The sequence below is a fragment of the Ovis aries genome, chromosome 17, assembly GCF_016772045.2.
Source record: "Ovis aries strain OAR_USU_Benz2616 breed Rambouillet chromosome 17, ARS-UI_Ramb_v3.0, whole genome shotgun sequence".
Taxonomy (NCBI): domain Eukaryota; kingdom Metazoa; phylum Chordata; class Mammalia; order Artiodactyla; family Bovidae; genus Ovis; species Ovis aries.
Genome location: NC_056070.1, coordinates 71502530 through 71524688, shown reverse-complemented (window position 1 = coordinate 71524688; position 22159 = coordinate 71502530). Strand labels below are relative to the sequence as shown.

The 22159-nt window shown below is 65.8% G+C and overlaps 1 protein-coding gene and 1 long non-coding RNA gene across 2 annotated transcripts; one reads left to right on the top strand and one right to left on the bottom strand.

The window, feature by feature from the left end:
- Window positions 1-268: 268 nt before the first annotated feature.
- On the bottom strand, window positions 269-4930 carry LOC132658021 (uncharacterized). Its single transcript, XR_009596966.1, has 3 exons — window positions 2255-4930; window positions 1055-1938; window positions 269-836 (listed from the first exon to the last, which is right to left on the bottom strand). It is a non-coding gene; the product is annotated as an uncharacterized LOC132658021 (long non-coding RNA).
- A 171-nt stretch (window positions 4931-5101) lies between these two features.
- On the top strand, window positions 5102-21611 carry LOC105603000 (glutathione hydrolase 1 proenzyme). The gene is made up of 15 exons (XM_027956848.2): window positions 5102-5144; window positions 5954-6067; window positions 11343-11510; window positions 11949-12112; window positions 12689-12819; window positions 12901-12987; window positions 16043-16235; window positions 16408-16565; window positions 17435-17584; window positions 17877-18013; window positions 19972-20159; window positions 20307-20434; window positions 20529-20641; window positions 20723-20836; window positions 21323-21611. The coding sequence occupies exons 4-15, from the start codon at window positions 11952-11954 to the stop codon at window positions 21467-21469; spliced, it is 1707 nt and encodes a 568-aa protein (XP_027812649.1). The 5' UTR covers window positions 5102-5144; window positions 5954-6067; window positions 11343-11510; window positions 11949-11951; the 3' UTR covers window positions 21470-21611.
- The last annotated feature ends 548 nt before the right edge of the window (window positions 21612-22159 follow it).

Here is a 22159-nt window from a genome sequence, read left to right as displayed (position 1 = left end):
GCTGCCCAGGAGGAGGAAGCCCAGCCCGGGTACCTCAGCAAGCAGCCAGTAGCCACGGAGCCTCCCAGCAGCCACCGCAGAGGGACGAGGGAGCACTCACTAGCAGGGGGGAGGCAGGAAGCAGACGGACACTCTGCGGAGACCATTTCCCCTGGAGCTGCTCCAAGGGGCGGGTTGGGAGCTTCCTGCAGGGTCGGGGTGGCCTCAGGCCCCGGCTCCAAACCCCTGGACCTGCCCTTCTGGGGGTCCAGAAACACGCAGCGCTGAGTTTTCTGTGGGTTTCCTAACACGTGAACCACAAACTTGGTGATAGTTTAAAATGACAGGAGCATATCCTCTCCCAGTTCTGGAGGCCAGAAGTCAGAAACCAACCGAGGCGCTGGCAGGGCTGTGCCCTCTAAGATGCTTCAGAAGCCTCTCTCTCTGCCTGCCGCCAGCTTCGGGCAGTGGCCAGCGTCCTCACCGGCCTGGCCTTGCAGTGACTTCCCGCCAGTCTCTGCCTCCCTGGTCCCAAGGGCACCTCCCGCGCGTCTGTGTGTCCCCCGCTCTTTAGTGCCAGGGCCCGGCTCTTTAGTTAGGCGGCGTCGGCCGCGCGTGGGCTTTCTCTAGGTGCAGAGAGCGGGGCTCCTCTCGAGCTATGGCGCACAGGCTTCTCGTGGCGGTGGCGTCTCTGGCTGCAGAGCTCAGCTGCTTCCTGGCGTGTGGGGCCCTCCCGGATCGGGCCTGGGACCCCCGTCTCCTGCGTTGGCGTGTGCACGCTTAGTCGCTCAGTCACGTCTGACTCTTTGCAACCCGTGGACTGTAATGTGCCGGGCTCCTCAGTCCATGGGATGCTTCTGGGAAGAATACTGAAGTGGGTGGCCGTGCCCCCCTCTAGGGGATCTTCCCGACCCAGGGATCGAACCCGCATCTCCTGTGCATCACAGGCAGATTCTCTACCCGCTGAGCCGCCAGGGAAGCCGCGTGACTCCCTTCTTACGGGACGCTGCTTACTGACTCCGGAGCCCGCCCCCACCCAGGATAACCTCCCATTACTGATGACTTCTGCAGAGACCTCCTTTCCAGACGGGGCCCATTCAGAGCCCCCAGGTGGATGAGGATCTGGGGGAGATGGTTCAACCCACTCTGGCAGCTTCTGCAAAACCACTTCCTCTTCTGGAAAATGGGGAAAACACGATGCCCGCCTGGCAAAGGCGGAGGCTTAGACACAGCAGGGAAGGCGTCAGCGCGCACTCACGGGTCAGTGCTGAGCACCTGGGGCTCTAACCACGCTTCTGTGGCCCTGTGCCCAAGCCTCCTGGCCACGTGACAGCCATCACGTCCATTTAGCCACGATCACTGGGCCCCATGGGCGCCCCCGAGATCAAGATGCAGGAGGTCGATGGGAGAGCAGAGGTGGGGAGCTGTGATGGGGGTCCCGGGGCCCTGTGGGAGCCGGGGCAGCCCCCAACCAGGAGGCAAGGGAGTGCTTCCAAGAGGAGGAGGCAGTGTTGAGGTCGGGCCTGAGGGAAGACGAGTCCAGGCAGCGGGTGAACCGCTCGGAGGAGGGTCTGGCCCAGCCATGGGCACTGACCTGGAGGGCAGTGTGCACCTCTGAAGGGTGTCTTAGTCGGGGAGGGACATGATCTGAGTGCCGGGGCTGCAGGGGGGAGGAGAGGGGAGCCTGGGGATCTCGTGGGGTTCCCGCCACATGAATGAGAAGGGGAGGCTGCAGGGGGTGGGGCTGGGGTCAGGTGTGGCCGGGGGCAGCGGAGCGGGGGAGGGCTTGGCACCGCTGGACAGGGCAGTGAAGATGCCCAGGCCCCTCCCCAGGGCGGGTCGCTGCCTACCGTGGCCAGTGAAGGTCTGGGGAGGGTGGCCGCTTAGCTCAGGTTCGGGCTTGTTGGTTGAAGAATCAGCCGACAGGGTGTTTCAGCAGGACGCAGCTAGAGAGAGGAACTGCGCCCAGGGCTGAGATGTGAAGGGGGTCAAAGAGAGGCTGGGGAAGGGGGCGGGGAGAGAGCTTCCAGAAGCCCAGGCAGGCCGAGCCGGCCATGCACAGAGGTGAGCGCATCGGTGAAGCCCCATGTCCACGTAGCCCCGTGCAGGGTCGTAGCCGTGGACAGGGGGCTTGGGCATCGCACCAGCCCCCCACCTGGAGTCGCACCCAGGTCAGGGTTGGGGGCTGGGGTGAGGCCGGGACACTGCCTTCCTCCCCCGCCCCCTGGAGCTCCCAGACTCGCAGATAATTACGAGGTGGTGCGATAAACGCTACCTGTGCAGGGAGCCGTGGGCAGGCAGGGGACGGCGGCTACAGGCCCCGGGTGTGGCCGGTCTCAGCACATCTGCCCAGCAACTATTTGAAGGATCCGTGCTCTCCAGACAGAAAACGGAGGGCAAGGAAGGAGAGGAGACTCTGGGCCGTCAAGCCTGGGCTTGAACGTGAACCTGGGCCCTGCACATGGGGCCCGTGCCCTTGGTCGTCCTGCCAAACAGCCTCTGAGGTTGGGAATTGGACCTGGTCTGCCAGGTGCCACGTGGGCTCTGCAGCCCGAAGCTCCCGGTTGTTAACGAGCCGATTGCCCCGCGGGCCCATGCACCTGGCCTAGCGCCAGTCTCTGTCCTCACACCGAAGGCGGGTGCTGAGGCGGGAAGCCCCTGCAAGGCTGCTGGCGGGTGTCTGGGGGCAGCAGGGCCCCGCCGCTGTCTGCAGTTGGCCAGAGCTCCCCTCCCGCCACCAGCGGGCCACACCAGCCCCTGTGCCAAGCCCGGGATCTCCTCCCATCCCTTCAGTGTGGCCTTTGTGGCTCTGAGAGGCAGCGGCCGAGCAGCCGTAGGGTGGGGGGCGTCGGACAGTGGGCAGGGTGTTAGGCCAGGCCCACCTGACGCGGGTGCAGAAGGTGGACCACGAAGCAGGCAACTGGGTCTTGATGTTGGGAAGAGCATGCAGCGACCCACCATCTCTGTCCTGAGAGGTAGTGAGTTCCCTGTCAGGGCAGGTATGCAAGCCAGACTTTCTGGGGTGATGGAGATGGAAGCACAGAGGCCAAACATTTGGGTCTGTGTGACCCTCAAGCTGGTGAAGACGGACTTGTGTTCAGCCAGCTGACCGAGGGCCTCCTTGGTGCAGACCCCAGGGTACACAAAATGTCCCCGATGACATCATGCCTCCTGGGTCCCGCAGGTTCCAGAGGCTGGGTCGGGTGCGCCTTGCGTCTGGGCCCCCACCTGGCTCTCTCGCTGCGATGGCGTTACAGGATGCTGTGTCTCCTTTTTCGCTTTCTTTCTGGCCACTTCACCCTCCTTGCGGGATCTCAGCTCCCTGGCCGGGGGTTGAACCCCAACCATGAAAGCCCGGGGTCCTGACCACTGGGCCGCCAGGAGGCTCACCAGCACCTCCGCACTTCCAGGGGTTCAGGCCCAGCCACTCCCCAGGGCCTGACAGCCCAGCCGGGGGTGGGTGGGGCGCCCCAGGGGGAAGGAAGTGTTTTCAGGGCCTTCTCTGTTTCCTAGGTTGCTGTCCTGCCAGGTAGCTTTGGGCAAGTCCTTTTTCCTCTTAGGCTGCGGTTTCCTGGGCCAGGAGCATCCTGCTCGCCCACCCTCCCAGGGCGGTGTTGGGATGGGCCGGGTGCCGCCCCCGCCCCCGCCCCCCGCCCCTGCTCCCCAGGGCCTGAGTCTCCCGTCTGGCCAGGCCCTGCAGGCTCTCCGGGATCTTTAGCAGATGAAAGGCTCCGGGAGGGTGGGGCGGGGCCCGAGGCTGCCTGGGCAGCTGCCCCTGTCTGGAGGCTGGCCACACCCAGGCAGCTCCTCTGGGAGCGAGGACGCAGAGCCCAGCTCTCAGCCCCGCCCTCCGCCCGGCTCCCGGGGTGGTGACGGGATTCGTGGTCGCCCACCAGGGTCTTCATGAGTGAAGCTGAAAGTCACTGAATCGTGGGCTACACAGTCCACGGAGTTCTCTAGGCCAGATGGGGAGCCTTTCCCTTCTCCAGGGGATCTTCCCAACCCCGGGATCGAACCCAGCTCTCCCCCATTGCAGGCAGATTAGGGTTAGGGTTACCAGCTGAGCTATCGGGGAAGCCCTTTAATGAGTGAGCCAGGGTTAATGGGTTACCAGCCCAGTGACACATTCACCAGCTTCCCCAGGCTCTCAAAGTCCAGACGCGCTGGCCTGGCCTTCAAGGTCTGAGCGCAGCACCTTCCTGTTCCAGCTCTGATGCCTCAGGGCTCTGGAAGGGTCAGGAAGCTCAAAGGTCTTTCTTGTGGCCTCCCTGCTCCAGAGATGGCCCCCCCAGGGCCTGGCCTCTGGGCTACAGTGGCCCCTCCGCCAGGCTGGCCTCCCCAGTCCAATCCCAGGTGCCAGACACCTCCCCCCGCGACAGCGTGGGCCCCCCCTCAGGGTCCTGGGCTCCCCCTCCACGGCTGACCATACCACCCCATCTTGGGTCCAGCTGGGGGCTCCTGGAGAGAAGAGACGGCAGGGGTCAGAGGGGAGAGCGAGGGGGGGAGGAACGATGGGGGCAAGGCTGCAGGCTGCACGCAGCGTGTGGACCTCAGAGGCTCGGGCAGGCTTGCACTGCCAGCCTTGTGGGGGCACGCACCCCACCCCATCCCGTTGGGCAGGGGCATAAGCAGACCGCCCCGTCGTCCATCAACCTGCCTGCTTGCGACCCCAGAAAGTTGGGGGGCTGAGGAAAGACTCCCCGGGTCATGCAACTCCCTTCTGTCCCCGTGACGAGGGTCCTTCGACTGACAGCCTGTGGATGCCTGCGGCCCTGGGGCTGGGGGAGAGGGCATCCCGCGGCCAGAAGTGGGGGCTGCCCCCCGGATATCCTAAGGGGCCAAGAGGGACCCATTGCCTGACCTGCCCCTGCCCGGAGCCCGGTCTCATTCAGCTCCACAGAGGCCCTCAGAACTCAGGTCCTTTTACCCTGGACTGGAGACCCACTGGGCTGGAAGAGGCTGGCCACTGTCCGGGTCACGCGGCCCCCTGGGGCAGGACCCAGGCTCGCTCCTCCCCCTACCTGGAAGAGTGCCTGTGCCTTTAAAGCCTCCCCCACTCCGGCCCGCGGCGGTGAGGCGGGGGCAGGGGGAGGAGGGGAGGAGCCGCAGGAGACTGAGCTCTGTGCCTAGTGCTGGAGCGGACGGAGGACCAGCCTTGCAGTCAGGTGAGCTGGGGCAGGGCGGGGGGGTCTGGCTGTGCCCTGGCGCTGTGTGACCCCGAAGCCACTGCTCACCCTCTCTGAGCTGCGGGGGGGCATGGGAGAGGGCAGCCCAGACCTGGGGCCTTTTCCGGGGCATCTGGAGTGCTGGGTCCCAGCCCCAGCTCTGTTCTGTCCCGGCTGTGCTCTGAACAGGTCGCTCCTCCTCTCTGAGCCTCAGTTTATGCACCTGTGTAATGGGAGTGGGCAGCCCTTCAGGGTGATGGGGGCGGGGCTGGTGCGGCCGGGTCACGCAGAGGGGTCTCGCAGGGAGGTCGAGCGAGGGGCAGAGCCTGAGGCCCTTGGCCTGACTGGGTCTGGCCTGGGAGCCTCCTGTTTGTTGTCTGGTAAGTGGTCTGAGGCCCGCTGACCAGGCTTCCCGGCTGACCTGGCCACGGGTATGGGGTGGGTGGAGGAGGCCGGGGGAGTGGGCTTCTCAGATTGAGAGGGAGGGGGGCCTAGCGTGGAGAAACTGAGGCCTGGAAGGGTGGGGGAGTCTGGGCTCGTGGGGAGGTCGCTGGGGGGTCTGGAGTGGAGGCGGGCGACGCTGGGGGCTGGGTGCCGTGCCCTCAGACCACAACTGCCCCGCTTGGGCTCTGGGGGGCGGAGGGGCAGGCTGGTGGTGCAGGGGGGTGACTGCGCAGCCCCAGGGGGCGCCCACCCCCTTGTGGTCCTCACAGGCTCCGACAGCCACTTGGACAGGCTTCCGGCTGAGAGTGGGGTCATCGGGTCTTAGGGGAAGGAGCCGTTTCTAATTCTTGACCCTGTTCCACCAGGGTGGGCAGCAGGGGGCACGGACCCCAGCTCCGGTCCGGGTGTGGTGCCAAGCTTCCTGCCCAGGGCTGTGCTCTTGGACCCAGGGGACGCGGCTCTTCACTGCCCGCCAGGTGGTAAGTGGGGCGTCGGGGTGCCTACCTGCCCGTCCACGTACCTGCGGGCCCGAGTCACCCCTGCCTGAGCCTCGGCTTCCGGCCGGCCTCTGAACGGCTCTGGGGCTCAGCCCAGTTTCACCCCTCTGATTCGGGCGGGAGGATTAGCAGAGAAACCCCAGGCTGTCGGCACGCCTCATCTCTTCACACTCTCACTGCGTGTCCTGGAACCTGCTCGCTCAGCCCAGATTCCTCATGGGCGTAAGTGTGTGCGTGTGTGTGCACACGTGCATTCACTGGGAGCAGGCGGTGCATGGCAGGCTCAGCATCTCTGGATGCGTGAGACTTGCATACTCCTGGGGGCAGGGGGCTCACCACCTTCTGTGCCTAGCACAGGAGCCCTAGGGTCTGGCGGGGACCTCCAGCCCAGACCCCCTGCCCCAAGAGCCCCCTGCAGTGGAGGTGGGGGGCATCCGGGACGGAGTGTGGCACACTCGACGTGGGAGGACGGGCTTTGTTGTTCCGAACGTCTTGCCTCTGTTGACTCGGCCTGTGGGACGCCGTCACACCCGTCCTTCCTGAGACCCCGCAGCCGCTGCTCGGCTTCTCCTGGGCCCCATGGCAGGCCCTCCAGCCGGTCCCAGCCCAGGGTCTTCCTGCTGGGGTCACCTGTAGGGTCTGGGTCCTTCTCTGTCCATTCAGGCCTTTTTCTGACCTCCCTGCTACCCCAGGCAGGAAGGAAACCATTGAGCAAGCTCGGGCAGGTGGGGCAGAGCCCTGTGGCTTCCCACCGCAGAAGCCTCCCTGCCAATGGTGCGGTCACGCAGCCGCTCAGGCAGGACCAAGTGCCCCGGTGTTGCTGGCCAGCGTCCAGCCCTTGGGGACGGGTCTTGAGCCTCAGTCCCTGGGTCCTGCCTCGTCCCATCTTCTCAGTCACCCTGGTCTGCAGGGGACAGGATGACATCCAGGGAAAGAGAGGTCGGGGCACCCCCAGCCTGGGGTCGTGGTGGAGAGCTCATGGGGCACCCCCAACCTGGGGTTGTGGTGGAGAGGTCGCGGGAGTGGGGAGCTTGCGGGGGTGGGGAGCTCGCGGGAGTGGAGAGCTCGCGGGGGTGGGGAGCTCGCGGGGGTGGAGAGCTCGCGGGGGTGGGGAGCTCGCGGGAGTGGAGAGCTCGCGGGGGTGGGGAGCTCGCGGGAGTGGAGAGCTCGCAGGGGTGGGGAGCTCGCGGGGGTGGGGAGCTCGCGGGGGTGGGAAGCTCGCGGGGGTGGGGAGCTCGCGGGAGTGGAGAGCTCGAGGTCCCACGTGGAGCCCGCCCAAGGGCAGCGGTGTGTTTCGGCTGTGAGGCCCCAGGGGCGGCAGTGTCTGCTCCGCCTCTGCGTCTCCTTCCATCAGCTGGTGTGGCCTTGTGGGCTTTCTGCAGATTAGACAGTGCAGGTGTGGGGCTGGAGGCTTCGGGGCAGCCTGGGTACAGTGAACCGGGCGCAGGAGAGGAAGGCCTGGCTTGGGAAGCGGCTGATCCTTGCCCTTGGCAGATGAAGGCCAAGGCGAGGTGGGGCAATGTCCAAGTCCCCCGGGGCGAATCTGGAGCTGCTCCTGACTCCACTCCCTCACGTCCGGGACACACAGCCCCTTGGGGCAGGTACGGGGTGGCCAGGTGTGGCCAGGTGTGTGTGCCCTGCTGGTCTGTGCGGCCTTGGACCCGCTCTGGCCCTCTCTGGACCCTGCCTTCCAGGCTGGGCAGCTGGCTCCTCGGGCCTGGAACGCTTCCATTATTGGACAGATGGTGGAAGGGAGGTGGTGCCACCCCGGCCCTGCTGCAACGGCCTCAGGAACCATCTCTGGGCCTGGCGTTCAGACACTGAGCCAGGACAGGGCGGGCCGGCGGGAGACCCACCCTGGGGCTCGCGGAGAGGCTCACAGACACCATCCTCTGGGACAAGGATTGCCTTGCCTCTGTCAAGCTCCGCTTCTTCCCCATTGGAGCCACAGCCCTCACCTGCTGCCACCACCCAGGGGGCACCGCTGACAACACCTGCCACCTCCAGGGCCCTCCCAGGGCTGCGTGAACTTTAGCCGCCTGGTGATGGGCGGAGTCCCCAGGCTGCCGTGACAGGTCGGGACCAGACCAGACACAGCCTCTGGCCGCCCTCCCTGCCACGTGCTGTCTTTGGGGATTGCCCACTCTCCACAGGGATTCAAAGTGCCCCATCATAGTGTGAGCGCGGCTTGGGAAAGCATCTCCAGACACAGAGTATTTCAGAAAGGAGTGAGGTTTTTGAGAATAAACAGCAGAGATAGTGGAAATGTTAGCTGCCACTCCTTGTGACCCCATGGACTGTGGCCCGCCAGGCTCCTCTGTCCATGGGGATTCTCCAGGCAAGAACACTGGCGTGGGTTGCCATGCCTTCCTCCAGGGGATCTTCCCGAGCCAGGGGTTGAACTTGGGTCTCCTGCACTGCCCTAGTGAGAGTGCCGGGAGCACAGCGGGCCTGGTCACGGGTGGCCTCGGCCTGCAGCGGCGTGGAGCCGGACCTGGGCTCCCAAGCAGGGGCTGGGCCCATTCGCAGTGCTGAGACCACCACGTCCCAGCCGCTAGACCAGTGGTCAGCAACAAGAGCGCTGGCCCTTCAGCGTTGCTGGAAAGAATTTCCACCCAGACGGAAAGCAGTGAGGCACGGAAAGCGGTTACTAGGCAGAGAGCACAGTGCGTGTGGACAGGCGCGCAGCGGACTCGGAGGGAGAGACCCGGGCCACGGCCACGTGGCAGTTCAGATCACTTTATGGGGCGTTTCTTTCCGTTCCCCTCTAGCCAGTCCTTGTGATTTGCCCTCTTCACGTGTTTGGTGTATCTCAGGGCCCTGCCGTGTGTGCGCATGAGTCTCCCGGCCAAAAGGGATTCTACTGAGGAGGGCTGTGGGTAGAGCACCCCTTGACGTGACTCCCCGTCGGCCTCCAAGGAGCCTCTTCTGTGCATGTGTGGTCAGGGACAAGAACTCTGCGATCCATGCAGGGCCCAGCCTCCTCCCTTACTTGTCCTGCTGTTCTTATCTTGGAGTTTCGGTTGAAAGACTGAAACTCTGATGGCTTTATCCTGGTGGGGGGAGGGGGCATCTGACCTCCTGACAACCCACTGAGAACTGATGCTTTCCATGGGTGAGTAGAGAATTTTTATAGCCTTAAGACAAAGAAAATTCCTGCGGGAAGGGTGGCATTAGGTGATTGGTTAGGGCGCTATAGGGTGAGAACTGGATGGGCATTTCTGCATCACTGGGGGTCAGGAAGCTGGCTGGTAAGGGTCAGGGAGGCTTTTGACAATGGTCCCAGTGGGGCTCAGTCCGTCCCGGAGACGACCTTCATTCTGGGCTCTGGGGCTGTGGCCTTGGGATAGGACTCCACGCCCCCAGGAGGGCCTCTGGCCCCCTGTGCCCTCCGCAAGACTATGTGAGGGTTCCTCAGCCCCTCTGCTCCTCCTGGGGGAGCCCACCTGATCACGGGTGGCCTTGGCCTGCAGCGGCGTGGAGCAGGACCCACCCCAGCTCCCAGCCCCCAGCTCCCTGCCCAGCTCTGGGCCCCCTGAGGAGCTCTGCAGGGCCCGCGGGCATGGCTCTGGGTGGCTCTTGGGGTGGGGGGCCCGGCCTGTGCCTGGAGGGACTTTCCCAGGCAGACAAGTTGGCCTCTTCCTCCCCGGCCAGTACCCCAGCCCGCCGCCGTCTTTTGGGAAGCAGTGGGGGTATGGTGCAGCCCCCGTGGCCCCCTAGGCCTCGGGTAAGCCGACCAGGGTCAGGAGGAGCCCAGCCGCTGCTGGAGGCCCAGCACCCCTTCTCTGGCCTCAGTTTCCCCTCCTGACACGGATTTGGGTGAGAGCCAGCCTGGTGGTGGGGGCGGGGCTTGGATGTGGTTTTGGCCAGTCCAAAAATGTGGGGGGCGGGGATGGGAGACCAAAGCCAGTCCCTCAGCAGGGTGTCTTCCTCCGGGCTTCCTGTGGGGGCTGGGCCAGGCCTCCCGCCCAGAGAGAGGGCGCCGGTCACTGCGGCCCACTGCTTCCCCATTCCCCGGAAGGCTGAGCCTCGCAGGTACCCCCTGGCCCTGTGGGGAGCCCCCTTGGGCCCTTGGCAGAAAGCTGGACAGAGGGGAGGCCAGAGTGCGGACCTCAGGGGGCCTTGGCTGGCTTCTCCCCGGGGCCTGGGTGGGGAGAGGACGCAGAGTAGGACCAGGGTCTCAGCTGAGGGTCCCAAGCCCAGGAGAAATGCCCAGCATGCCCTCGAGGTGCCCAGCGTGAACAGGCCTGGGGCCCAGGACATGCCCTGCGGGCTGCGGAGGGTTGAGGGCAGAGGGCACAGAACCACCCCAGGGCGGGCCCCTCTGAGTAGGGATAGGGCGAGGCAGAGGAGTCACGGCCCGGGGTTTTCCGGCAGAACATCGCCCTTCGTGGGGGAACTGAGTTTGGGAGAGGGGGCCTTCCCCCTCTGACCCGTTGGGTCACACAGCCCTCACCTGCCGTCCTTGCCACTGGGACCCCATGGCTAAAGGCTGTCCCTGTCCAGCCTGGCAGGAAGTCTCCAGAGAAGCCCACGGTGTCAGGATGAGGTGAGGACGACCGGCTCCCCTCCTGCCCACAGGCCTCCGGCATCGCCCAGCAAAGCCAGTACTTAGCTAACGCTTGACGCCCGGCTCAAGGGCACAGCATCTGCCTGCTGTGCAGGAGCGCAGGGCTCACCCCTGGGTGCGGAAGGCCCCCGGGAGGAGGAAAGTGGCAACCCGCTCCAAAGCATCCTTGCCTGGAGAAACCCATGGACAGAGGAGCCTGGCGGGCTGCAGTCTGTGGGGTCGCAGAGAGTCAGACACGGCTGGGCAGCTTACACGTTCACTTTCCAACCCACTTCATCTCTCATTGCACTGGACAGACGGCCAGTGACTTTCCCAAGACTGCACGCAGATGAGATGCAGGCTGGCCCTCACCCGTGGGTCACATGCCAGCTCCCTGTGACTGACACACGGACACACACCCACCCACCCCACGCCTGGGAGACACACAGACGCACACGGACACACACACCCACCCTCCCCATGCCTGGGAGACACACAGACGCACACAGACACACACACACACCCTCCCCATGCCTGGGAGACACACAGACACACACGGACACACACACACACCCTCCCCATGCCTGGGAGAAAGGCCCTGGGGGTGGAATTCACACCAACCTGGGAGCGGCTGACAGCTTCCTCTTGGAGACACAGAGACTCCTCACAGAGCCCCCCGAGCTTCAGAGACACCCTCTCCGTTTGCAGGAGGACAAGCAGGCTGCGTGCTCTGGAAGCCTCCCTGGAGCAGGTTCTGTAGTCACGGGCTCCCGCGGAGCGTGAAGGAGGCCCCAGCTATTTCTGCAGCCGGTCCATCCCACACCGTCTCTGTGGCCCCCTCCCTGGGAGGCTCAGGCCACCCACCCGCTGAGGAAGGTAGGCTCCAGCCCCGCGGCAGTCGGGAGACATGGGTGCCCCCCTCTGGCTTTGAGCGCACCGGAAGCTGGGCCCCACACTCTGCGGCCAGTCACCTGGGGCCCCAAGGACAGTGTCGGGAAGGAGTCAGGCCAGGCCTGTCCCTCCTAGGGTGACCTGAAGGCCACTGTGAGGGCTCGACCACCATAAGGGGCCAGGCAGGCCCGGGAGGCTCCCCTCCCAGGAAGGGTCCCTGCCAGAGGGGGGCCCGAGGCTAAGCAAGAGGATTTAGGGGGCAGAGATGGGTCAGGAGCTGCTGAGAGAGGGCGTGGCCCGAGCAAAGACGGGAAGGAGGCCTGGCATGTCCTGAGGCCGGACTGTGTGCCATGCCCTGGGGGCCGAGGCTGTGCCCTGGGGTCCGGTCGGCTGACCTGCCACCCCCGCGCCTGGCGCCTGCAGAACATGAAGAAGCGGTCCATGCTGCTGGCTTTGGCGGCCGTGGTCTTGGTCCTCCTCATCATCGGGCTCTGCATCTGGCTGCCCGAGGCCTCCAAGCAGCATAGCCACGTGTACCCCAGGGCCGCCGTGGCCGCGGACGCCAAGCGCTGCTCAGAGATCGGCAGGTGAGTGGGGCCCCGGGCCCGGGGGACCGCCCCCGTCAGTGCCCTGGGGCATCACCCTCACCCCTCTGAGGCTCCACCCTTGCCCCTCTGGGGCTCAATCCCCAGCCCCGCGGGCCCTGGTCATCGGGCTGCCTAAGCGAGCCGTGTTTGAGCACACAGGGCTGCCCCTCCCGTCTGTGGGCCTTCCTGGCAGCCTCCAGTCAGGGGCGAAGGGGACCCTGGAGCCGAGGGCAGGGTGTGGGGGTCTCCCAGTGACCGGCTGGACCCCTTTCTCAGTTCAAGGCTGTCTGCCTCTTCAGAGAAACTCTGCTGTTTAATGCTCTTTGTAGGCCCACAGCTCACGTATACAGAAGTCAGGCCTCACACGGGAAAAAGATGTTAATAATAAAAAAGGAACAGGTTTTCATTCTTTTCCAATTATCAAAGCCATGTTCATCTGTTGGCGTGAAAAGCCTGTTGGTTTTCAAATACGGCAAATTTTTTGCGTTAAAAAATAAAACCTGTGGGCTCCTCTTGGTCCACCCTGGGGCGGGGTGGCCCCTCCGAGCCGCTCACCCCCGCCCGTGCCACCGGCAGGGACACGCTGCTGGACGGCGGCTCGGCGGTGGACGCAGCCATCGCGGCCCTGCTGTGCATGGGGCTCCTGAATGCCCACAGCATGGGCATCGGGGGCGGCCTGTTCCTCACCATCTACAACAGCACCACGCGTGAGTGCCCTGTGGGGTGGGCTCCAGGGACGGGGAGGGGCCGGGGGCCATGCAGCCCGCCCACCCGCCCGGTCCTTCCAGGGAAGGCTGAGGTCATCAACGCCCGCGAGGTGGCCCCGCGGCTGGCCTCCGCCGGCATGTTCAACAGCTCGGAGCAGTCGGAGGAAGGTGAGAGCGGGCTCAGGGCGGATGCGGGGCCAGGACGAGCTGTCTGCGGCTCGGGGTGGCCCTCCCATCCCTTCCCAGGGCCCACAGCACCCCCACCGTGGAGGATCAAGCCCATTATCACAGAGCGAAGGGTGTTTCTGCTCAGGCCCCTCCTGGGCCACAGGGAGCTAGAGAAGCGGAATGCCCCCTGTTGCAGCAGCGGGTATGGGTCAGGCCAGCGCCCTGCTCAGTCCTTTGCACCCACGGCGAGCCCCTTCAGCCCTCCCTGCACACTGGCGGGGGAGCTCGGTGCGGATTCCCATCATATAGCTGGGGACGCGGAGGCCCACCCAGAGAGGCCACGTAGACCGACCGAGGCCACGCACAGCGTCCCAGGTGGCTCAGTGGTAGAGAATCTGCCCGCAGTGTGGGAGACCCAGGTTCAGTCCCTGGGTTGGGAAGACCCCCTGGAGAAGGGCATGGCAACCCACTCCAGTATTCTTGCCTGGAGAATCCCAGGGACAGAAGGGCCTGGGGGGCTACAGACTACGGGGTCACAGAGTCGGACACAACTGAGCGTGCGCGCGCACACGCACACACACAGTCACCCACACCCACACACACACAGTCACCCACACCCACACACACACAGTCACCCAGCTGGATGGTGGGAAAGCTGAGTTTGAACGCACCGGTTGTGTTTTTAAAGAGCATCCAAGTCACTCATTGCTCACCTGTGGGGTTAGCTGTCTAGATTACAGGGCGGAGTTTCTTTACTAACCTGCCCTTCAGCTCCAGGGTTCGCCCTGCAAGGACCCCGGTGGACTGCAAGACAAGGCTGGAGGGAGGAGGGATGGAGATTAAAGGCCCTGTGGGTCTGACCGCCTCCTGCAGGCTCTGCCCCTGGGGGACTGAGAGGGCTCCGGAGCGGCCCTTTTGGATTCTCTTTCTCTCCAAGACACAGTCTGTGAATTTTCACCTGCTGGGAAGCTCACCAGGTGTAGTGATGAAGTCATTCAGGGTATGAGACTGCAAGAATCTTACAGACTTGGCATTTTGCAGTCTTGAGATTCATGCGTTTGACTCGGGCTTGTCGGGCGTTGGGGCTGTTCCCCAGCCAGTAGAAAGAAAGGTACCAGGTGAAGGGCACCGTCCAGGAGGAGCAGAGGGGAGATGGCACGGGTGTGCTCAGCGCCACTGCGCGGCCTGGAGGGCAGACGCGGGCAGGGTGAGAGGGCACGTGGGCTTACCAGGTGCAAAGACCCGGAGGCTGGGGCTGGGGTGGGGGGTGGGCATCTGGGGGGAGCAGGAGGACGCAGGGTCAGGTTGGACCCCGCGGTGGGTCATTGTGAAGACCCGGCCTTGTGTCTGAAGGAGGGACGGGTGTTCCCTGCGTCGGAGGGCACTGGGGGGGACCTGGCTCTTTTCCGACGGGACCCCTCAGGCTGCCAGTCAGGTGGCCCGTCGGGAAGTCCCGCGATGGGCAGGGATGCTGAGGGCTGGTGCCCAGCACACTCGGAGGACGGAGCCGTGGGTCTGCGGAGGGGTCTGCTGTGACACACATCCGGGGGGCCTGGGGAGGACAGATGGCCCCCATGGAGGCCAGCACGGCTCCCAGTGAGTCCCCCTTGAGACGCCTTTTTTGACCCTCAGATCTGGCCATCGGGAAGCAGCCTCAAGATTTCAGCCTGGGGGCTGTCAGCGCGTAATGGGGCTCAGTGGTAAAGAATCCACCTGCCAAGGCTGGAGGTGCGAGAGACCTGGGTTCAGTCCCGGGGTCGGGATTGAAGATCCCTTGGAGGAGAAAATGGCAACCCTCTCCCATGTTCTTGCCTGGAGATTCCCACAGACGGAGAAGCCTGGCAGCGGGCTGCAGTCCATGGGGTCCTCGGAGTCGGACACGACCTCACGTGCACACACTCTCTGGACCAGGCAGCCTGGTGTGCAGGGGTGCAGACAGGAGAGGCCGGGAGACAGAGAAGCCCGGGGAGAGGGGGTCGGGCCAGGTGAGATGAGCAAGGGGCCCGGCTCCCTGCTGAGAGGGCGGCCCAGGGCCTCACCGGCCTGAGGTCAGGCCCACACGTGCTGAAGGGGATGGACGCGTGCTGTCTGGCAGACCTTCCAGGAGGTGATGTGGTAACAACCTGGCTCTTGGAACCTCGTGCCTGACTTCAGGGTGGGAGAGGCCGCTCGAGAGTGGCTGAAACACGCTCCCCCGGCCCACATCTCGGGTGAAAGCAGGAAGACGCCTGCAAGCCGGGGCTGTGTTGAGGCTCTGTGTCAGGGCCGGGCCCTAGGGCACGCCGGCGGGCGGCGGGGCCTGGCGGGGAGCTGGGGTCCGTGGCTGTGTCTCCAGTGGCTTCCTGGCTCCTCAAAGGACGGAGCTGGGAGCCAAACCCCTTCATGGTCAGACGGGGAAACTGAGGCCCAGAGAGGGTGCTGCGCAGGGGTCCGGGACAGTGGAAGAGAGGAAGAGGGGCTCTTGCTTTGGCACCAGCCCAGCCTTGCGGGTGGTCTGCGGCTTTGACTGGGGGCCTTGGTGGGTTCCAGGGGAACCCTTGAATCGTACAGGGTGAAGGGGCTCGTGACCCAGGAGGCTCAGACTGAGGGGTGGTGAGGTCTGGCTTCCGTACACTCTCGCTGCACAGCTGTGCGCCTGGACCAGGTTTTCAGACACGGGGCCGCTGCGGAGACAGACGTGTAGGCCTGGGGGACAGCGGGACCCCCGCACGTGCCTCCCTGTGCCCTCAGCAGACACCCCGAGCAGAGTCTCATTCCTGTCTGCCAGGTCAACTGTGTCAGTCGCTCAGTCGTGTCTGACTCTTTGAGACCCCATGGACTGCAGCCCGCCAGGCTCCTCTGTCCATGGGATTCTCCAGGCAAGAATACCGGAGTGGGTTGCCATTTCCTTTTTCAGGGGGGTCTTCCCAATCCAGGGATCGAATGCAGATCTCCTGCCCTGCAGCCGGATTCTTTACCCTTTACCAGGCACAGCCGCAAGCTTGCATTTCCTTCCTGAGCCTCTGGGTCCCACTCAGGACGTGCGGACCACTAGCGGGTGCCTCTCCTTTCGCAGGCGGGCTGTCGGTGGCGGTTCCGGGCGAGCTCCGCGGCTACGAGCTGGCACACCGGCGGCACGGGCGGCTGCCCTGGGCGCGCCTCTTCCAGCCCAGCATCGAGTTGGCCCGCCAGGGCTTCCCGGTGGGCAAGGCCTTGGCGGGAGCCCTGGAGAGGCAGCGGGAGGCGGTGGAGCGGCACCCTGCTCTGTGGTACGCCTGGCCCTCCGCCGTGGGCGCCCACCCCGGGGCCAGAGCCCTGACCCAGCTGGGCTGCACACCGTGGGCAGGGGTGCCCCGTCCTCTGGTCTCCTGTGTGGGGTGAGGTCTGGATGGCTGAGCCCCTCCCCATGCCTGCCTCATGAGAGCCCCCCCACCACTCCAGCGAGGTGTTTTGCCGCAACGGGAAGGTGCTGCAGGAGGGGGACCGCGTGACCATGCCCCGGCTGGCCGACACCTTGGAAACACTGGCCTCAGAGGGCGCCCAGGCCTTCTACAACGGGAGCCTCACGGCCCAGATTGTCAAGGACATCCAGGAGGCCGGTGAGTGGGCGACACCAGGGGCCTGCGGCCAGAAGCTCCACAGCAGGAGCCCTGAGCCTGGGGTCTTCGGGCCTTGCCTGGACACTGGGCCCTCAGGGAGTGCCTGGCAGGGGAGTGGGTCACAACTGTGTCTGCAGCATGGATCCACAGCTCCTGGTTGAGTCAAAGCTGAGGGAATTCCTGCAGTCTAGAACAGGAAGCCCGGGGCGGCAGGCTTGGGGGCATTGAGGGGTGGGCAGGAGTGAGGAATGGGGAGAGCACGAAGGTGCAAACCCCGGAGGACTTCCTGGAGGAGGTGGCACCTGAGCCACAGGTGACGTTGGACTTTGCAGGCAGAGAGAACGGTCTGAGGCTTGGATAGAGGGGTTTTAATTCTCCAGGAGGATCACCGGGAAGGAGGGTGGGCTTGCTGAGAGGGGTGTGTGGGTGCTGCACGCAGGGATCTTATGGGCAGGTTCTGGTGGGTTTAGGAGTCCTGGTTGCCTCTCTTTCCTGCCCCTGCCTCCCTGAACTGTGTGTGTCAGGGAGGAGGGCGATTCGCTTATTGACCTTTACCACTGACACCGGAAATTAGCCTATAAATACTTCAAACACTTCATCGGTCTGGAGCCAGTTTCCCTGGAGAATAAGGGCCTCCCTCCACCCACTAGTCACAGGAGGAGGAGGCTGATGGGAGGCGGGGGACCTCTGGCCGCCGAGAGGACAGGTGTCGGATCTGGAGGCCAGAGGCGCAGCAGGTGGAGGATGCTGGCCTGGGCCTGGCCCCGGGGAGGTGGCACGGTTGGGGGGGCATGGGGGGGACAGTGGACGGGGCTCCCCTCTTGATGGTCCCCCAGAAGTGTGTCCCATCCCTGGGCCCCCCGCTGCAGGGGGCATCGTGACGGCCGAGGACCTGAACAGCTACCAGGCGGAGCTGGTTGAGCAGCCGCTGAGCGTCAGCCTCGGGGGTGCCCAGCTCTACGTGCCCAGTGCCCCGCTCAGCGGGCCCGTGCTGGCGCTGATCATCAACATCCTCAAAGGTCAGCCGTGCCCCGGGCTGTGGGCTGGGCGGCCTGGGCCAGGGGGCACGCCCGGTGGATCTGGGCGGTCATCCGCCACCCCGGGGCCTGGGTAACCCTGTGGCTGGCATGTGCTGCCCAACACGGGTACCTTTGCTTCCTTCCCCCGCCTCCCAAGCAGGCACTGCCGTTGGGCAGTAAATGTTCCCCTTCTCAGGGTGAGCCGAGTGACTCAGGGAGGCCTCCCAGGGCCCCCACTGTCCTGGCCAAGGGGACCCGGGAAGCTGGGGTCACTGTGGTTCTGCCCGACCAGGGTACAACTTCTCCCGGGCGAGCGTGGAGACGCCTGAGCAGAAAGGCCTGACCTACCACCGCATCGTGGAGGCCTTCCGCTTTGCCTATGCCAAGAGGACCCTGCTTGGGGACCCCAAGTTTGTCAACATGACTGAGGTAAGGGGGCAGGGGGCTCAGCCCACTCTGCTTCATTCCTCTTTTTGCACCGCCAACTTTGGCCTCGGGGCCACCAGGTGCGGGGGTGGACTGCTGACCCTGAGTGCTGGCCTCTGCGCCAGGGCGCTCTCGCCGGGGGAGTGGGGGTGCTGGGGGCGGTCCTTAGTGCTTGCCTCCTCCGCCACCCTCCAGCTTCAGGGCCTCAGCACGAGCCGCGTCCTTGGCCTGGAAGCCCCCGGAGCCATCAGCGCAGAGGTGGGGGGGGGGGCGGTGGCAGGGGGCGGGAGCGCACAGGGGCGTCGAAGCCCACAGGGCTGATGACGAAGTTCGATCCAGGCAGGCAGAGGCCCCGGCCACACACGCTCCCGGTCACACCAGCTTCCCAGATCCCCACCGCCCAACCCACTCGCTCCCCAAGTGCCCCCCCACCCCCCACCCCCGCCTGGTCCAGGCTGGACCCCTGCCTCCATCCCCATCATGGCGCTCATCCCCTACTCGGTCCGCCTGCGAGCTCTTCCCCCCTCCACTCCCTCCAGGCCCTGACGGAGCCTCCGAGCCTCCGCTCCCCTCCGGCGCGGCCCCTCCGCGGCATCCCACGCCTTCACCAGTGCCTCCTCCCCTCGGCTGCTTCCTGGGCAAGGCTGTGGCCGCGCAGCACGTTTCCTCCCTCTCCCGCCTCCAGCTCCCTCTGCTCTGCCTGCTTCTTCTGTTGGGACACCTGGCTCTGCCTTTTCCCGAGGGTCCCGCCTGCATCTTGAGGCCCCGGGGCCCCGTCCTTCTCGCCTCCAGTCTCTTAGCCTCGCTGGACCCCCGCCCCAGGCTGCTGTTGTGTGGATTTTAAGGCCCAGGGCAGGTGGCTCGTAGGATGTCCCAGTCCCTGGTCCAGCTGCTCTCTTGGAAGTAGATTCGAGCTTAACGTTCTCCCCTTGGATTAGCCAATTAATCCGTGGATGCTGCAAGAACCCACGGCCTCTGCTTGGCCTCCAGGGCCTTGCCTTGCCAGGGAACTCTACAGGTCAGGGGCGGCCCATCACACACCCAGGACAGGGTCTTCAGGGTCCGACAAGCGCGCGCCTCCAGTCAGGCTCCTGCTGTCCCCAGCCGCCCCTTCTGCGCCGCGCGCCTCCCGGGCGAAGCTCACGGCCCCTCCCGGTGGTGTTCCGCCCCCAACACAGGGCCAGAGGGTTAACACCCGTCAGCTGGTCATTTCTCCATCCCAAGTGCGGGAGGTTTTAAAGGCCTTTTAGGGCCCGTAAGGATCTGTGGGGAGAAGGCAATGGCACCCCACTCCAGTACTCTTGCCTGGAGAATCCTAGGGACGGGGGAGCCTGGTGGGCTGCCGTCCATGGGGTCGCACAGAGTGGGACACGACTGAAGTGACTCAGCAGCAGCAGCAGCAAGGTCCTGTAGGAGCAGCCCCTGCCAGCATCTGCAGCCTCCTCTCTCCCTAACTTCTGTCACTGTCTGTGTCACTCATAAGCCGGCCTCAGGCCCTTTGCATCACCAGCCAGGTGGCTTTTCAGATGTCACCTCCTCCGAGAAGCCCTCCCTGACCACTCTCATCCTCCCATCCCTCTCGCTCCCTCCCCTCCCCGTACCTGTTCTCTCTGGCACATCCCTGCCTGCCTTTGTCTTCCCTGTTGTGAGGGTGGGGACCGGCGTGTCTGTTCCCTGCTGGTCCCCCAGTGCTGGACACAACTCACAAGCTCCGTGAATGAGTGAATGAATGCTCAGGTGCAGCGAGAGTCGGGGTTCGGAGGGCAGACGGTCATTCAGAGTTGCTGGGCAGCGACAGAGACAGAGGCTGGGGAGAGGGGGTTCGGGTGGGCCATGGGAGACTCAGACAGGAGGGTTGTGGCTGGAGCCACGGTCGGGGGCTTCCTGAGAACCGCTCGCACAAGCCTGTGCCCCCTCCTCGCCTCCTTCACCTCCTCAGGGCAGCTCTGGGGTCTCGGCAGGTGGTCCGCAACATGACCTCCGAGTTCTTTGCCGCCCAGCTCCGGGCCCGGATCTCCGACAGCACCACTCACCTGGCCTCCTACTACGAGCCTGAGTTCTACACGCCCGACGGCGGGGGCACTGCCCACCTGTCGGTGGTCTCGGAGGACGGCAGCGCTGTGTCGGCCACCAGCACCATCAACCTCTAGTAGGGCTGCTGGGCGGCCGGGTGGGCCAGGGGCTGCCCGCGTGTGTCAGAAGTGAGGGGCTCCACGTTGGCAGAGTGCCTTTCTGGGGAGCGTGTGTTGGTGGGCACAGGGCGGGCCGGCCCCCCTCTGACCCTACCGGTCGGCAGCTTTGGTTCCAAGGTGCGGTCACGGGTCAGCGGGATCCTGTTCAATGATGAGATGGATGACTTCAGCTCCCCCAACATCATCAACCAGTTCGGGGTGCCCCCCTCGCCAGCCAACTTCATCGCGCCAGGTGCGGGGCGCAGGGCCTGGGCGGGGGGTGGGCTGGAGTCCCCACGGCCGCTGACCCGGGGCTCTGTGTCCCCCGCCCCCCCCCACCGCTGCAGGCAAACAGCCACTCTCGTCCATGTGCCCCGCGATCATCGTGGGTGAGGACGGCCAGGTCCGCATGGTGGTGGGCGCCTCCGGGGGCACCCAGATCACCACGTCCACGGCGCTGGTACGAGCCCCACCCCCCCTCGCCTGAGCGCCCAGCCCCTTGCCTACTGGGCCGCGCTGACCCCATCCCCACACTCCGCAGGCCATCATCAACAGCCTGTGGTTCGGCTATGATGCCAAACAGGCGGTGGAGGAGCCCCGGCTTCACAATCAGCTTCTGCCCAACACCACGGTGCTGGAGAAAGGCATCGACCAGGTGGGGCGGGGGAGGGGCGCCGAGTCCCGGTGGGGGCGGGGTGGGGGAGGGGGAACCGGGTGGGGGGGTGGGGGAGGGGGAACCGGGTGCGGGGGGTGGGGGTGGGGGAGGGGGAACAGGGTGGGGGGTGGGGTGGGGGAGGGGGAACCGAACCCCGGTGGGGTGGGGCGGGGGAGGGGCACCGCGTCCCGGTGGGGGTGGGGTGGGGCCCCGTCCCCCAGTGGGGCCCCGGGCCTGCGTCTCCCAGCATCGCAGCGCAGGCAGTGGCTGCTCCCCGCTGCCCGCGGCAGCTGGCCGTCTCGCCCCCCGCCCGGGTCTCCTCGCCCCCGGTCCAGAGAGGCCCGGGCCAGCCGCGCGGATGAGACCCAGCCGGCCCCGCGGCCCCTGGCCTGCCCTTCCTGGCCCCTCAGCCGCGGCCCCGGGGTGTGTGAAGCCCACGCGGGCGGCCCGGGTCCCCCCTGAGGCCGCGCCCCCTCCCGCCCGCAGGCGGTGGTCGAGGCCCTGAAGGCCCGGCACCACGCCATCGAGGAGACGTCCACCTACATCGCCGTGGTCCAGGCCGTCGTGCGCACAGCCGCCGGCTGGGCGGCCGCCTCGGACTCCAGGAAAGGCGGGGAGCCCGCGGGCTACTGAGCGCTCCGGGGAGGAGAGGCCCGCCGGGGCGGGGGCCGGGGGTGGGACTTGGGGGGCTGGCTTCCCCTGGGAGCGGCGCAGCAGGACAATAAATACGGCGGCGCGCCGGGCTCCAGGCCGTCCTGCCGCCGGCTCTCTACTCCCTGGGCTCAGCGCGCTGTGTGAGGTGGGGCCGCCTGGGGGGAGGATGGAGACGGGACTCGGAGGCCTTGGCAGCGCGGGCGCTGGGCCCCGGGAGGCGGGGTGGACTGCAGCCCTGAGTCCCGGCACCAGGGTCGGGCCGCCCCGGGACACGTCCCGGTGTCGGCCACCAGTGGGCGCGCGGCCCCGGGCGATTTGTCCGCGGTTCCGGGAACCGGGAGACCTCCTCAGCTCGCTGGTGCGCGTCTGGCAGGCACTGAAGGGAAACCGAGCTTCGAGGGAGGTAGGGTTGGGCAAGAAGCTGGAGAAAAAGATGCTGGTCAGGGCCAGGCCCCCGGGGGGGCTTTCCAAATGGAAACCCAGAGTGAGATCCAAGCTGCCATACGCTCCAAGAAGCAGGCCCGGTTCTCCGGGATCAGTGAGCTGGAAGAGGCCCCCCAGGTCCCCAAGGGTCAGGGCTTGGACGGTTGCCCGGGGTTAGGGCTGCTCTGGGTGGGAGGGGGGCACCTGGAGATGCCAGGCCCCCAGCCTCCTCCTCGGGGTGGCCCC

What these genes read in the sequence shown, in the direction of transcription:
- LOC105603000 (XM_027956848.2), top strand. Translation starts at nt 11,952, where the DNA reads ATGAAGAAGCGGTCCATGCTGCTGGCTTTGGCGGCCGTGGTCTTGGTC. An exon ending in CATCTACAACAGCACCACGC is followed by an intron (nt 12,820 to 12,900) that starts GTGAGTGCCCTG and finishes CGGTCCTTCCAG; the next exon opens with GGAAGGCTGAGGTCATCAAC. An exon ending in AGCCAACTTCATCGCGCCAG is followed by an intron (nt 20,435 to 20,528) that starts GTGCGGGGCGCA and finishes CCACCGCTGCAG; the next exon opens with GCAAACAGCCACTCTCGTCC.